Genomic DNA, 15196 nt, shown 5'->3' with positions numbered 1-15196 from the left:
GCTTGCAATGCGTTGCATCGCGACGCATTGTGAGCTTGTAGATCGGCTATTTTCAAATGGATGAAATGTATAATAGGGCTGAAGTGGTTCATGTATGTTTTGTAATAATCAAAGTAACTAGTCACTAAAGTTTCCAAGTAATTGTAGTAGAGTAAAACGTACAATATTTGCCTCTGTGATGTAGTGGAGTAGAAGTAAAAGTTCTGCATATTACAATATACCTCAGTAAAGTTAAAATATCTCAAAATTGTTGTCAGGAGTGTTGCCTGCACCGTTGTGGAAATGCTGACCCAGAAACCACCCTGGGCCGAATACGAGGCAATGGCGGCCATCTTTAAGATCGCAACACAGCCCACAAAGCCTGTGCTTCCCGAGAGTGTGTCCGAGGCAGGCAGGGACTTCCTGCGGCAGGTGTTCGTGGAGGAGAAGTGGAGGCCGACTGCAGAAGTCATGCTCAGCCACCCTTTTGTTCAGGGTGGCTTTTGAACCTTTTAGGATCCCCGCCCGCCGCCTGCCATCGAGGCCTCCGCGGTCTCTAGCGCCCGCCTCCCCTTCTCTCTGGCCCCGTCCCCGTCCCCAGGGACCCCCTGTCTGTCACTCAAGGCTCCAGAGCCCCGTACCACTCTTGACTCAGTGTCCCCTTGACAATCACCAGTTTCTGCCTTGCCCAGGACTGAAGCCCCTTGCCTCCTTTCTCTTTTCGTTCCCAACTGGCTTAAACGTGGTCACTTATAACAGGGAGGCTGGGTGGACTGTTTTCGGCCGTCCTTGTGTTCTCCAAGGCATCACCGTTTATTCCCCAGGAGGGGGGGGGGGGGGGGGGGGCGGAGCATGGTGGGTGAGAGAGCGCACCTAGCAATCCAGCTCGCTGATAGGACTGTAGATCACCCTGAAAGTCACCCTGCTCAATGAAAGCAATGATGTCTCTGTGTCAACAAATGACAACACCGTTTTCAAGAACTATTAGCGGGTCTTAACTACAGCATACTATGCTCAAGCAACTGCCAACACCGTGTAGGATTTTAGCCTGTGATTGTGATTCACTCGTGATTGTTTTCGACCAAAAATTGATCATGTGACGTTACATGTACTGTAAAGTTTCTCATAAGCCTAAATTAGCTATGAGCTGAAAATTCTGATCATAAAATATTTTTTATGTGAGACAGACAATAACGTGTGTACAAAGTCACCTTACCAGAGGGGATTTCTATCATGACCTGAAATATGTAAATGTATTTTTGTCAACGCCTTACAATAAGAGTTTGTAAGTGAGAATGTCCTTTTTTTAACTATAGGGTTGGCGTTAGTTACCCATGACTCATAGCACTCACAGCCCAGTTTGGAAGGAGTACATTTGTCAGCCATTGCACTTTTGATATCATGCATTGAAGCATTTCCAACAGGCAGGATAATCAAATGAGTAAATTGATATTTTTATATTTGACACTTTGTTTTATTTGTGTAGTTTTTGTTCAAATGTTGAGAATACCAAAATGTTTGCATTATAGTTGGTGAGGTTGATGTCTATAGGCAATACCAACGCTACTACTGGGAGTGAAGCCTAGTTTATACTTCATCGTACGACAATGTAGAACTGAATTTCAACTAAAGAAAATGCAACATTGTCGTCAGTGGTGCACTGGCTGCTTCGCGGGACGCCACAGCGTTCTTCCAATTTCTTTGTGTAGGATCACGCACATGCATGCTAGAACGCATTCCCCTCGAATCTCCATTCATGAGCCAATTACCCAAATGGCTACTTTGCATAACGGGTTTACAGGCGAGTGTGCAAATGTATCCTCACTCCCCAGTCCTCACATGCACGATATATAAGCAACGCAGCATTTTGCCTTCAGTACTGCAGCCCAGTGCTGTGAACTATCCTATCTGCACGCTACAAAAATGCCTCAGTCACAGTCAAAGAAGAGAAATATACTTTGTTCAAAGCAAGCTTTTTAGTTTGAGCTCCTATAATTTTTTTAGAAGATTTACAAAGACTAAAACTACACCCATAAACCTAAGTAAATTGAATCACCCGGTAAAGTAAAATAATGCATGCCGTGCTTGCGTGTGATGTCATTAAAATATTTTTTCACCAGTAAAATAACTCACCATTACACCCGATTGTCGTACTACGAAGTATAGAGTAAATTAGGCTTTTAGTCCAGTTGTTCTCAACTCTGGTCCTGGGGACCCATAGTATTAACTCAATCAGTTAATTACATTCGCCCAGTGTCCCCGATGAGCTGGTTAGAATGAAAGCCAGCAGTATTCTGGGTCCCACTCCAGGACTGGAGTTGTGAACCACCAGTGGGCTGTTTAGCTTCCTTGTAGGGAGCCCTGTTCCATATATAAGTGGCCAAAAAGCAATGGAATAAGTTGAAAAGAGACACATAATGTAAATCAGCAGTTGTAGGTTGATTTAATTTACAGTATTAAACTTAGGTTTTGTTGTTGTCACTTAAGAGCCGTATGGCCATTTCGGTTTCATGGCAGCTTTTGTGCACAGTAGACTGTCCAGACCAAATCAGTTGTATTAACATTGAAATGTAATGCCTATGAAGACTCAGAGTATGCAGAGAAATTGCATCGTGAGCAGTGTCTCTAAAGCAGTCTCATTTTTAAATATACGCTTTGCTTTCTACAACAGTGGTTCCCAAACTGGGGGTCCCCACATTATTTTGGGGGGTCCCCACAGATTATGTGCAACATTGTTTTCTCACTCAACAGTAAACAAACATACAATATAACTGTATACAGGGTATCTGCACATTTCTAAAGTTAAAATCGAATGACTTTTAAGACCTTTAAAACCCAATTAATTGACACATATTGTGACAGAAAGAGGCAAACAACAGAGGGCCCTGCCGGGGTCGGTCACGGCCCCGGCGGAGCGCTCAGAAGACTCCCGAATTTGACTATCAAGAGGAGGTAAAAGTCGTGACAAGGTTTCATTACCTGATCACCCTCGCGCAGGGGTCCGGAGGACGATACCGCTTGCCGCGGTTCCACTCCGGCGGGGTTCAAAGGCTGCTAATATCCTGGTCCGGACGCTCGTCGGGTCCCCCTGGCGACCCGGTTGCCTTTGACCCGTCGGCCCCTTAGCTTGTCTGGCCGCTTGTCTCTGGTTCTCTCCTGTCCAAGGGCTCCGGTCCCTCAGAGGCATACCATAGGCCCCGCCGCCCGGACGGGCCCCCCCCCCATGGATTATTTTGGGTGGTCACGTCGTGAAAAGTTTGGGAACCCTTGTTCTACAGTACCTTACCGAGTCGTATTGTATGTCACCCGTGGCACACGCTGTAAAGGCAGAGCCAAATGTTTTAATTTGAAATGTGGACATGGGTAGCTAGCTTAGGCAAATGGCCAGGTATAATACAGTGGCACTTAGCAAAATCTGTTTTGACCCTGATCAGTGCCTTATTCTGCTTTGTAAACAAAAGAATGTTCACACCATTATGTGGGAAGCATTTTTCACCAGGGTGAACAGCTATTCAGTAGAAAGCACACAGGCTTTGCTGGGGTTATTTTCTATATTGAGAAAAGAAAAAGAAAAAGGAAAAAAAACAAACATAAAATGATTGTACTGTAAATACATATTGTACTGCACTTTTGTATGGATTTCTTTACATTATATACAAATCTATTTGATGGAATACCGTATGTATACAGTATATTGTACTGTTGGATAGACAGGAATTTGATCATCCCTGAGCGCCTACAGGCAGTTACAAGAAGGTAATGTGGTTTTTGATTGGGGCAGAAAATAATATTTTGCCTTAATGACAAAGCCTTGAAATGTTAAATGTATGAAATAATTGAACTTTTGTACATTTAACTTAATAAAAGAAGGGTCTATGCCTATATTCACCTGTATATTGATTGTCTTGTTTTATAAACATATGTAGGCCCAACGGCCACACTGAAAATGTATTTTTATCTGGTTGCATTTTCACAGAATCTCTGTCTGACTTTCCTCCCCACATATCTTGACTGTTGAATTCAACGTTGGCATGTGTATCTACTATCTAGGCCTGTCACAATTATTACATAATTATTTGAGATAATGGCAATTATTTTTTGCAAGCTCAAAACACATCGTAATGCGGTTGAGCTTGTAGATCTGCCACTGCCAGTATATACCGGTAGTTATGAAATTATCTGCCCTGTACACCTTTTGTTACCAAAACCTAAAAAAAAACAAATGATTTGTATTCATAATCTTCCAATGAATGTTCAACAATGAAATATCACTGAGAGCACATAAAGGTTAGTTCAGAATTATAATTTCTTTCTAAATGCTGTTTATGTTACTGTGACACGTGATGTGACCTCAATGACATTGCGTTTCATCGGCGCTCGAGGATTTCATATTGCAGCTGTTGTAATAATAACTCCGAACCAGAGGACACACCTGGGCTTCTACGGCTACGGGTCATGTTTACATTCACTTAGCTGTCTGGCTCACTCATCACTCCCACTACTCAGTCCTGACACTGAGGGGGAAGTACATTAGCCCCTACCCAGGATGCACCTTTGCTGTTAACTAGGGACATGTGTGTGTGTGTGTGTGTGTGTGTGTGGGGGGGGGGGGGGGGGGGTCGTGATAAACCTGAAGAGGTACTTGTTGATCCGAAGTATTTATTAAATATAGTATATCATATAAATACTGGTAACGTAGTGAATAAGAAGAGTTGGTAACTGTCATTTCAGTCAGAAAGGAGTGACTGGTGTAGGTTTGTCAGTGCCCAGATGAGGGTCAAATTTCACACGCTGGGGCTGAAGATTAGATTGTACTGGAGCTAGCTATCAAATGTAGTAGACGGATCATGAGTTGTTTTGTGTTGTGTTGGATGAATGTTGTATGTGAATCTATGTACCGGTATGTCCGGTAATAATATGGAAGAAATGTTTTTGATGATATGTTTAAGACCCCAGGAAGACTTGCAGTAAGCTAATGGGGATCTAATAAATAAATCAAATCAACCAACGGCTGTACCACCGAGACCATCTCCCATTCCAACACATACAGTATCCAGGTGACGTGAGAGAGGCCATGGCTTCATATCCATTTAATGCAACAGCAGAATTAGTTATTTTCCCCATAAGCATGTGAAAGGGGGTAACTTCTTTTTTCTTCCATTTTAAGTAAGAAAGTGTTTAGTGATACAGATTTGACTTGGACCACATCTTGTATCGTCCCTTCCTGGTGTGGTTGGTAGGCTGCCTGCCTGATGTGTACAGTACACCACCCAGTTCAGGAAGGCAGTGGAGGGTGAGACCCAGGGCAGGGTGGTGAGGCTTGTTCTGCCAACCCCCTCCTCCTTTTTACACTCTTAGAGTTACAGGTTCCTTTTGGAACCCTCTCAAGGAACCCTGAGGGTGCCTGAACCCCCACTTTGAGAACCCCTGTCAGGCCTGCATGGTAGTAGTATGTACTTCTTCATGCTGACTTTATGCCTCTGCTTCTAAATATCTGTGCATTCAATGATTTATTTGGTTATTTCAACTCTATTGGTATATTTATTCTGATGTATCTGGGTGTTCATGTTGTGTCTTATACTGACAGACCTTGTATTGTGATTGAGCACAGCTTTCCCATGTTAGAGACCCAGTAGCCTGACCTAAGCAGAGACATTTCTGGTCTAGAGGGGCGGGTCGCGCCTCAGAAATGCGCGCACCCTGATTGGATCTCATCGATCTGTCCGTCACCCCCGGCCCCTCCTCTCCCCCCTAGTGCAGCGCTACGTCACATAATTTAGAGCGACGCCCACCCGGAAGGGTTGACTCCCACTTTTAGACTGGTTCAGCCCACGGCTTTTTCCAGGCTTTCATCTTTCGCGCAGACGAAATGAAAGCCTGGGTATCGAGGCTAGAGACCCAGGCTCTGTCCAGACTAAACCCCAATTCTGGGATATTATGTGTGATTTATATCCAACAGAGGGCACCAAAACCATAGATTGAAATTTCTTCTCTTGTTTTCTCTTTCTAAGGTTGACTGATGTCTGATGTGGTCAGGTGAGTTATTTCCAGGGCCGTGCTTAGTTGTAGGCAAACTAGTGCTTGGGGCACCAAACAGTCAGGGGACCTGTTTTGCATATTAAATATTAGCGTGTATAGACACTCATGCTTTCTAAGGTTTGATTTGGGGCCCTAAAGATGAATACAAAATCAATATCAACATCTTAATACGGTCCAATAATTAGATAGGGAGGGGGTGCAATGATGACAGGCAGTTGCTGCTGTCAAAATATGACCCCCCCAGTCTCAAACACTTTGTTTGGAATAGACACTCATGCTTTCTAAGGTGTGATTTGGGGCCTAAGGATGAATACAAGATCAATATCAACATCTTACGTCCTTCGCAGTACTTATAGGGAGGGGGTGCAATTATGACAGGCAGTTGCTGCTGTCAAAATACCCCCCCCCCCCCACCCCAGTCAAAAAAGGGGCTCAAGCTGCCACTTCATTACGACACTTGATTGCAAATGCAAAGGCTCTGATAATCACGATGTCTATAATAATAATGAATCAATCAATCAATACAACATCCGTACCTGGAAATTTGGTAAAAGAAGACCCTTCTCAAGAAAACGAAAGTATAGGCTACTCTCTCAACTCCTCCTCACTCCCCTGTGACGCATACAAATATTGCATTATTTCCTCATTCTCTGTCCCGGAAACGTTGTAAAAATATATTATTCTGTCAGGTTTAAGGAGCACAAACAACGTCCCCGGAAGTTTTCGTCGCGTAAACCAGCATACGTCGACTCTTTAAGAAACACCGGAATAATAATCATGGCTTGTTGCGATGAATCAACGGTTCACTACGACTACGAAACAATTCCAATGGCTGCACTGAATATGAGCGTGAGGAAAAAGTTCGGACTGTTTCTGAACCCAAGGAGCACCGTGGCCGCAGACTGGATGGCCGTGGCCGAGCGCATGGGCTTCTCATATCTGGAGATCAGAAACTACGAGTCGTCAAGGAACCCAACATTAGATATATTAGACACCTGGCAGTCCAGGAGTGGGACGTGTGCGACTGTTGGGAAGTTACTGTCCATCCTGGAGGAAGCGGAGAGAATGGACGTTGTGGAAGACCTGCGTCCCATGATAGGTGAGTGTGGTACCGTAAGTTCCGTAACTATCCATCGTGGTCCACGATAGATAGATCCACGATTCGTGGAGGAAGGCGAGGTTCCAATCGGGCCTATGTGATGTGGTACCCGGCTTGGTGATAGGTGGTGGTGGGCAGTGGGCATCACGCACCAAGGAGGTAGAGTGGCCACTTGAATGTTAAATTGGCTATTTCTTTTGAAAAAAAAAAACAATAAAAAAAGAAAATGAAATACACATACAATTGAAGAACACAATATAAGGCCTACTTGAAATACTTGGAAGTAAAACACATGATTAGAGTAAGATAATTATCATAAGGTCTAATATTTCTAGTAGGCTACAGTAGGCCTATATACTTTCCATTATTTAAGACACATTTTAAAATATTAAAATGTTCAACATTCCTGCATAACTTCCAAAGTTCTAAAGATGATGATGTCACATGCATACCCTCAATTTTACATTGAGGTGCCCATGTCCTAGTAGTGCCCACTGCCCAGTACCCCCAGGGCTGCCAACACAGGAGAATCCAGGAGATGTTATTTTTGGGGGGTGGACTCCCCCGGGCGTCTGGGGGACTCCCCCGGGGGGTCTGGGGGACTTCTGCAGTTTCCAAATTCCAGCCCATAGACCCCGCTCACTCCACTGAGCGAACTGCTTGGAAGCTAGAGTCTGATAATCAATGCTCTTAGCTCTTAGCACTTTCCAAGTGCTCAAAGTGCTTTACAATGGTTCATTCATTCATACATTGGGAGGTGAAAATGAAGATACCAATATACCATGATCATGAACTGATCTCTTGCAAAAAATGTTTGTGTATGTATATTGTTTGATTGTGTGTGTGGCTGCACATGCGCTTGGACATTATTAGATGAAGACATCAGGAGGCATCTTGAAAAAAAGGAGGAACCACCCCTTCAAGTTCCTGTGGTAGACAGCTGTGCACCCCGCACTCCAGAACCTATCACCACGCGAGACGAAGAGGGTCAGTATATTTATTTTACTTAAGTAAAATAATCAATACCGCAATCTAGAAATACTCAGTTACAAGTAAAAGTGTGGTATACAAATTGTACTTGAGTAAAAAAAAAAGAGGATAATAATAATAATATTTATAAACAATAAAAACACAACTAATACATAGAATACACAAATGCAATAAAATATAAAATGCATTCCCATAACACAGCAACAGTGATGTTGGGTGGTGGGGTTATTCTAAAATGTTATTTAAAATATCCACTGCAGATGGCACAAATTAGTTCTTGTAAGCCTTCTTTTTTGTTAATGGTACGCTAAGCCTGATGGTAACAGCTCAAACTAGGGGCGAAGAGTAGAGTAGAGTGATTGTAAACCTGAATTGCCTTTTTGGTTATGGAGTGGTTGTGTAATGTGTATGTCCTGAAGTTGCAATTGTTCGTCTCCAAGGATCTTACTAGCCTAGTTGAATAAATACTAAAAGGTTAATCCTGGCCCAGGCCGTAGCGTAACGGTCTGGGCACCGGACTGGTAATCCAGTCGCAGTGTGCCGCGGGTTCGACTCCCGGACCCGACACGGCCTTTACTGCATGTCATCCCCCCATCTCTCTCCCGTTTCCTGTCAGCCTACTGTCTGTCCCTTCAAAAAAAATCAATAAAAGGCGTAAGCCGCAAAAAAAAAAAAAAAAAAAAGGTTAATCCTATTTGTTGATGCATATTTTTGGAGTTTATTCCTTTATTAATAGTCCACACGTGAAGATTGACAGTAAACGGGGAGAGAGAGCTGGAGAGGGATATGCAGCGCTGGTCTCCGGAATCAAACTCAGAACTGGCTGTCAGGCTTCACAAACCACTCAAGGGAAATATGATGTTTTCTAATTCCTAAACCATGTATTTGATGTCTCCTTTTTGTGCTATACAGGTACACCAGAGTTTTTTGACGCCTTCATCTGTTACTGCCAGAGTGACCTCAGTTTTGTCCACGAGATGATTCAGAAGCTGGAACAGACAGAGAGCAGGCTGAAGCTGTGTGTGTTTGACAGAGATGTCCTCCCAGGTTCCTGTGTGTGGACCATAACAAGTGAACTCATTGAGAAGAGGTAGGCTCGCCTCACATAATGTATTATCAAGGTAAAAGAGCGTATCTGGCAGCCTGACATTGAACTGATGGTTGTTAGTATGCGTCCTTATTACTTGCCCCGTGAATACTCACACGTCCTCGTGTTTGTTGTTTACATTCCGCCCTCTGCGAACGCGGAAGCAGCGTGTGACGTCATCCACTCTGCGATTGCAAGAGCCCAGACAATACATCCCAGTGCATTCATGGCAGTGTCAGGTGACTTTAACCACGTGTCACTCTCCAGGTCCCTGCCCACCTTCTATAAGTTTGTGAGCTGTACTACGAGGGAGGATAGGACACTGGATCTCCTATATGCAAATGTAAAGGGTGCATATAAATGCACAGCACTGCCCAAGTTGGGTGGATCTGACCACAACCTTGTTCACCTCACATCCCTATACACGCCCATGGTCAAACAACTGCCAGTGACCACTGTAACAGTGAGAAAGTGGTCACCTGAGGCAAATGAGGTGCTGAGAGGATGCTACGAGGCCACGGACTGGGGAGTGTTCTATGACTCATATGAGGAGGACATTGATGGATTAACAGACTGTATTACGGATTACATTCAATTTTGTGTGGATGATGTCATACCCACCAAAACCGTACGCTGTTTTTCCAACAACAAGCCCTGGGTCACTGGAGACCTAAAGGACCTACTTAATCTAAAGAAGAGAGCCTTCAAGGCTGGTGACAGGGCGGAACTGAAGCGGGTGCAAGCAGAGCTGAAAAAGAGGATCAGTGAGGCTAAAGACACCTACAGGAGGAAGGTTGACGATAATCTGGCATGGAATAATGTGAGGGAGGTGTGGAAGGGGCTGAAGATCATGTCTGGTCACAAGCAGTCCACCAGCCGGTCAGTGGAGGGCAACCAGGACAAAGCCAATGAATTCAACCTGTTTTTCAATAGGTTTGATATCAGCGGCTCCCAGGATAACCTTCCCCATAGCCCTCCAGCTCATATCCCAGCACAAGCCACGTTGCCTTTTCCCTCCTCCCCCCCTCCCCCCCGCTGTCCTCCACCACCACTGACTGTGACTGCTGACCAGGTGAAGATAGAACTGAAGAGGCTACATCAGGGCAAGTCGGCAGGGCCCGTTGGCATCAGTCCAAGGGTGCTGAGGATGTGTGCAGACCAGCTGTCAGCGGTGTTCGAGCACCTTTTCAACCTCTTGTTGAGGCTGAGGAGGGTGCCGAAGAGGTGGAAGACATCCTGCATCATCCCAATGCCGAAAGGAGCGCATCCCAGTACTCTGAACGACTACAGGCCAGTGGTATTGACTTCACACATCATGAAAACCCTGGAGAGACTGGTTCTGCAGCACCTACGGCCGGTGGTGAGTGAGTCCCTGGACCCTCTACAGTTCGCCTACCGGGCCAAAGTTGGTGTGGAGGATGCCATCATCTACATGCTGCAGAGGGCCTACGCACATCTGGAGAAAAAGGGGAGCACGGTGAGGATCATGTTCTGCCCCCCCTGCTTGCTGAGAAGCTTGCTTCTATGCATGTGGACCACAACCTGGTGGAATGGATTACAGACTATCTCACCCTGAGACCACAGTATGTGCGGCTACAAGGCTGCCAGTCAGAAGTGGTGATGGGAAGCACTGGAGTACCCCAGGGAACCGTTCTGTCACCTTTCCTGTTCACAATTTACACCTCCGACTTCAGCTTCAACTCGCCAACATGCCACCTCCAGAAGTTCTCTGATGACTCCTCCATTGTGGGCTGCATCACTGAGGACAATGACGGGGAGTACAGGAGCGTGGTGGAGGACCCCAGTACCCATCACCATCCAGGGAGAGGAGGTAGAGATTGTGGACTCCTACAAGTTCCTGGGTGTCCACCTGAACAAGGACCTGGACTGGAGAGACAACACAGAGGCTGTCTACAAGAAGGGACAGAGCAGACTGTACCTCCTGAGGAGGCTCAAGTCCTTTGGTGTGTGTAGCAGGCTACTGGTGATGTTCTACCAGTCTGTTGTGGCCAGCGTGCTCTTCTATGCAGTGGTATGCTGGGGAGGGGGCATCAAGGCCGGTGAGCTCAACAGGCTCAATAAAATTATAAAGAAGGCCAGCTCTGTTGTTGGCCTCCGAATGGAGAGCCTGCAGTCAGTCGCGGAGAGGAGGATCGGGGTTAAACTGGACTCCATGCGGGCAAATCCCTCCCACCCCTTCAATGAGGTGCTGCGGGATAGGACGAGCACTTTCAGCAGTAGGCTCACTCCCCCTGATGCGCACGGAACGCTACAGACTCTCTTTCATGCCAACTGCCATCAGACTTTTTAATGCAAAGTCATAGAACTGCCCCCCCTCCAAAAAAATGGCATATGGTCCTTGGTTGTCTGGTCTTGTGTGATATGTCATTGTGTCTGTTCTGTGTTGCTCTGTCTGTCCAGTAGTTTTTAGCTTTTTAGTTTCTAACTTTCTATGCACTTTATGCTGTTGTAACACTTCAATTTCCCCTCTGGGATTAATAAAGTATATCTCATCTCATCTCAAGCTGTTGTGTATATTCTGTATTTAATCAATCAGGGTTATATCTCCGCCAGCCAAAGGCTGTGTGCGTGCGTGTATGTACGTGATCCGGAGCTAATCTCAGGTTATCCAAACGGGATCAAACTTTGCATGCTACCGGTAGGCCAATAAACACGTTCCGAGAGAGAGAGAGAGAGAGAGAGAGAGAAATAGCATTTAATTTAGGGGCTTGTTTTAATAGTATTGGTTGGCGGAAAACTGTGTATTTCATGCATACTGTCTGGTCTAATGTCCAGGTGTAAGAGACTGGTCGCTGTTATTTCCGACGAGTACCTGGCCAGTGATGCCTGTGCCTTTCAGACCAAGTTTGCCCTCAGTCTCTGTCCTGGTAAGGCCGCACACACTCACACTCACACTCACACTCACACTCACACTCACACACACACACACACACACACACACACACACACACACACACACACACACACACACACACACACACACACACACACACACACACACACACACACACACACACACACACACACACACACCCATGCTTTTACAGCACTTTGATTCTGAAAAAGACAAGATGAAATAAGAATGCATTCATAATAATGTCATATTGTAAATCTTTCCTCCAATCACCATTTCAGGCGCACGAACCAAGCGGCTTATCCCCGTGGTTTACAAGTCCATGAAGAAGCCATTCCCCAGCATCTTGCGCTTCCTCACCGTTCTCGACTACACACGACCTTGTTCAGAGGTGTGGTTCTGGAGTCGATTGACCCGAGCTCTCTCGCTGAAGTGATCAAGAACCACGGAGACCTGCAGGGGAGTCTTTTAATGGTATAGCAGCAAGCAGGCTATGGCAACTGTGGTGCCATACCATGACATTTCTGTTGACGTTTCTGTTGTTCAAAATAGCTTTGAAGGAGTCATTTTGGTGGCCAGCCTGTGAGGGCCTGTCGTCGTACAACACGAGTCAAATGAACAGACTCATGGGTCACAGCGGAGGCTTACAGAGACCATACCATAAAGAAAAGGCTATAGTCTTTCTTGCAGCTAACCTGACTCCTTTTTTATGTGCCATAGGTGCTCCCTAAAGCTTCTTTGGGGCAATGGCAATATACAGGGTTGGGTAGTAGCTGACTAGCCTGGCGCGGTCAGACTCATAGCAAGGGTTCACTGATGTCGCGGGGAGGAAACATCAGTGAACCCTCGCTATGAGTCTGGCCGTGCCAGGCTAGTAGCTGACTACATGTAATCTGGATTATGAAAATGTTTTAATCAGCCCAGTTTACATTTAGAAGAATATGTAATTAGATAATAGATTACAATTAGAATTATTATTAATAATTATAACAATTCATAATAATAATATGGATTGCATTTTTATAGCGCTTTTGAGTGCTTACTCAAAGCGCTTACAATGGTCCATTCATTCATACATTGGGAGGTGAAGCGGCGAACAGTCAAAGCCAGTGTCCTCACTTCCCACATTCACACACCAATGGTGGCAAGCTAGCACCGACCGACTCTTTGGAGAAATACATTATTAAGGAAGTTTGATCATAATTTCGATTACATATTTAAAATATGCCAATTTTCAACTCCCACCCCTTGGTCCCCTTGCTCTGATCCAGACTCAGGCCCCTGCTGTGTCCCCAAATTTCCCATCCACATCTCAGTGCCACCCCCATCATCTCTGTGTAGTATCCTCTGTGTAGGATGCATAAATTGCAACAGCGACTTTGCAACAGTTCTGTTTTGTGGTGGCTATCGGAAGCTCAAAGAGGAAATGCGTGTTGGTGTCAAAGGCAACCCGTGATGATCCTGAGTGCAACCACGGCAGTGTAAATTCGCAGAAGCTAAGGTATCCTTGTTTTGAAAAAGACCCCTCTAATGTCAAATGGGGTCTTGCTGATGGAAGTATCTATGGGACAAGTAAGACTGATGACTTCCCCTTGAGTGAACCTGTCAATCAGCTTTCAGCCATGGTGGCATCACTTTTATCCAGGGAGGGACCACTTCACACATAAGTTCTCCTCTTGTGGTACAATATAGCAATGTGGCAGTACACAAAAGTATCTCTCCCCAAAATATACAGCATTCCACATGGTGGATTCAAACCATACACCTGTAGTTTTGCCAGTAGGCCTACTGTTTTTCATAAAGGTCATTTGATTTGACAAAGGTAATAGAGCATTCATAAACCAGTGGAGCTGAGTTTTCCTTTACCAGTGTTGCAGACTCAGTGTTTCTTTCTCATTTGATTTGACTAAATGTAAATGTGGAATACGCAGAAGAAAGTGTATTTTGCACTGAAAATATGTTGAGATGTTTAAAGATAAAAATGAAGCTTGCATGTTTTGTAATCTAAGTGATTGTTACTTTATAATTACAAAATGGTTATGTAATTTGTACATAAAGGACACCTATACAGTACTAGGGAGACTACTTGATGCACTGCTTTGTTCCTTTTAATGTAGCTTTGCATTCCCCTAACCTTAAAATTAGTGGATGTCACCACTGCAAACTCAGCATTTGGAGTGAAATAGCATACAGAAGTAACGCTTTAGTGGTGGAGGTGTTTGTACAATGTGTGAAACTATCATGTTCAAAATGCTTATTATGCACCAAAAGGTACTGCGAGTGAATATGAATATGAGAGTGTTTTGAGAGTAATAAAAAATTGCAAACTTTTCACATTGGACTAAAGGCCAATAAGACCTGAGACTGATTTAAAAAATGTCTTCGTTTTTATGTCAACAAAATTATGTTTTGGACCCCCAGAAGCAAAGATTTGAGTTACAAATGTTTGCTTTAAAATGTATATATTCAAATACATTAAAACAGTAGATCTACATGCTGCACTATGAGCTTGTATATCTGCTATTTTAAAATGACACAGAAGCTTTCCCAGTTTTAATGGGTTATGGAGCAACCTCCCTCTCTCCCTCTCTCTGTGATATTTTTTTCATGTATTTGAAAATGTTACGTCAATAAATGGTCTTCAAAGTTACATTTTGTTTATTGCTTTTAAATGTGTTAATGACGGTAACGCTATCCTACACTCGCGAACCGCCAGGATCACATTACTGGCGGTTCGCGAGTGTAGGATAGCGTTACCCAGTTAATTTCAGGGTACATTGCGTTATTAAAATGGCACAAAGTGCATTTTACAGAGAAACTGGGGACCTGAGACGCTTCCCATGTTCGAGAATAGACTTTTACCAAGGTCTAGCAGGCTTTGTTTCGGTGAGTGGTTTCGTCGTTTTGTTTATTTGCTGGTATTAGAAAAACAGCGCACGGGAGTGGAAATATGACCAGAGGGCTGTGGAAGGTACTTCCACAAGGCGTCAGAGAGAGGCTCGCTGTAAGCCTTGGACCAGGGCTAGATACTGTCCAATTACACAACAGAACGTTCACACGGCCACACGCCTATCGTCTGACACCGACAAACAGCCATTGAAAGTGTGGCAAACCATTATATATTGAC

General features: G+C 44.6%; 2 protein-coding genes across 3 annotated transcripts in view; both read left to right on the top strand.

Moving 5' to 3' along the window:
- The window catches only part of map3k22 (mitogen-activated protein kinase kinase kinase 22), a 70276-nt gene extending 66403 nt beyond the window's left edge, over positions 1 to 3873 (top strand). For both annotated transcript variants that reach the window (XM_083778038.1, XM_083778037.1), the window contains one exon: positions 258 to 3873. In XM_083778038.1, the coding sequence (XP_083634164.1) occupies positions 258 to 486 (229 nt within the window). In that variant the 3' untranslated portion in view covers positions 487 to 3873. The remainder of the gene's footprint in view (positions 1 to 257) is intronic.
- Positions 3874 to 6737: 2864 nt separating this feature from the next.
- LOC310868238 (myeloid differentiation primary response protein MyD88-like) lies at positions 6738 to 13258 on the top strand. Its single transcript, XM_083778574.1, has 5 exons — positions 6738 to 7117; positions 7991 to 8104; positions 9020 to 9197; positions 11991 to 12082; positions 12351 to 13258. Exons 1-5 carry the CDS (start codon positions 6796 to 6798, stop codon positions 12503 to 12505), a joined length of 861 nt encoding a protein of 286 aa, XP_083634700.1. The 5' UTR covers positions 6738 to 6795; the 3' UTR covers positions 12506 to 13258.
- The last annotated feature ends 1938 nt before the right edge of the window (positions 13259 to 15196 follow it).

This window comes from Protomyctophum parallelum, assembly GCF_964188405.1.
Source record: "Protomyctophum parallelum genome assembly, chromosome: 12".
Taxonomy (NCBI): Eukaryota; Metazoa; Chordata; class Actinopteri; order Myctophiformes; family Myctophidae; genus Protomyctophum; species Protomyctophum parallelum.
Note: the sequence above shows the minus strand (reverse complement) of the source record. Positions and strands in the feature narration are given on the sequence as shown.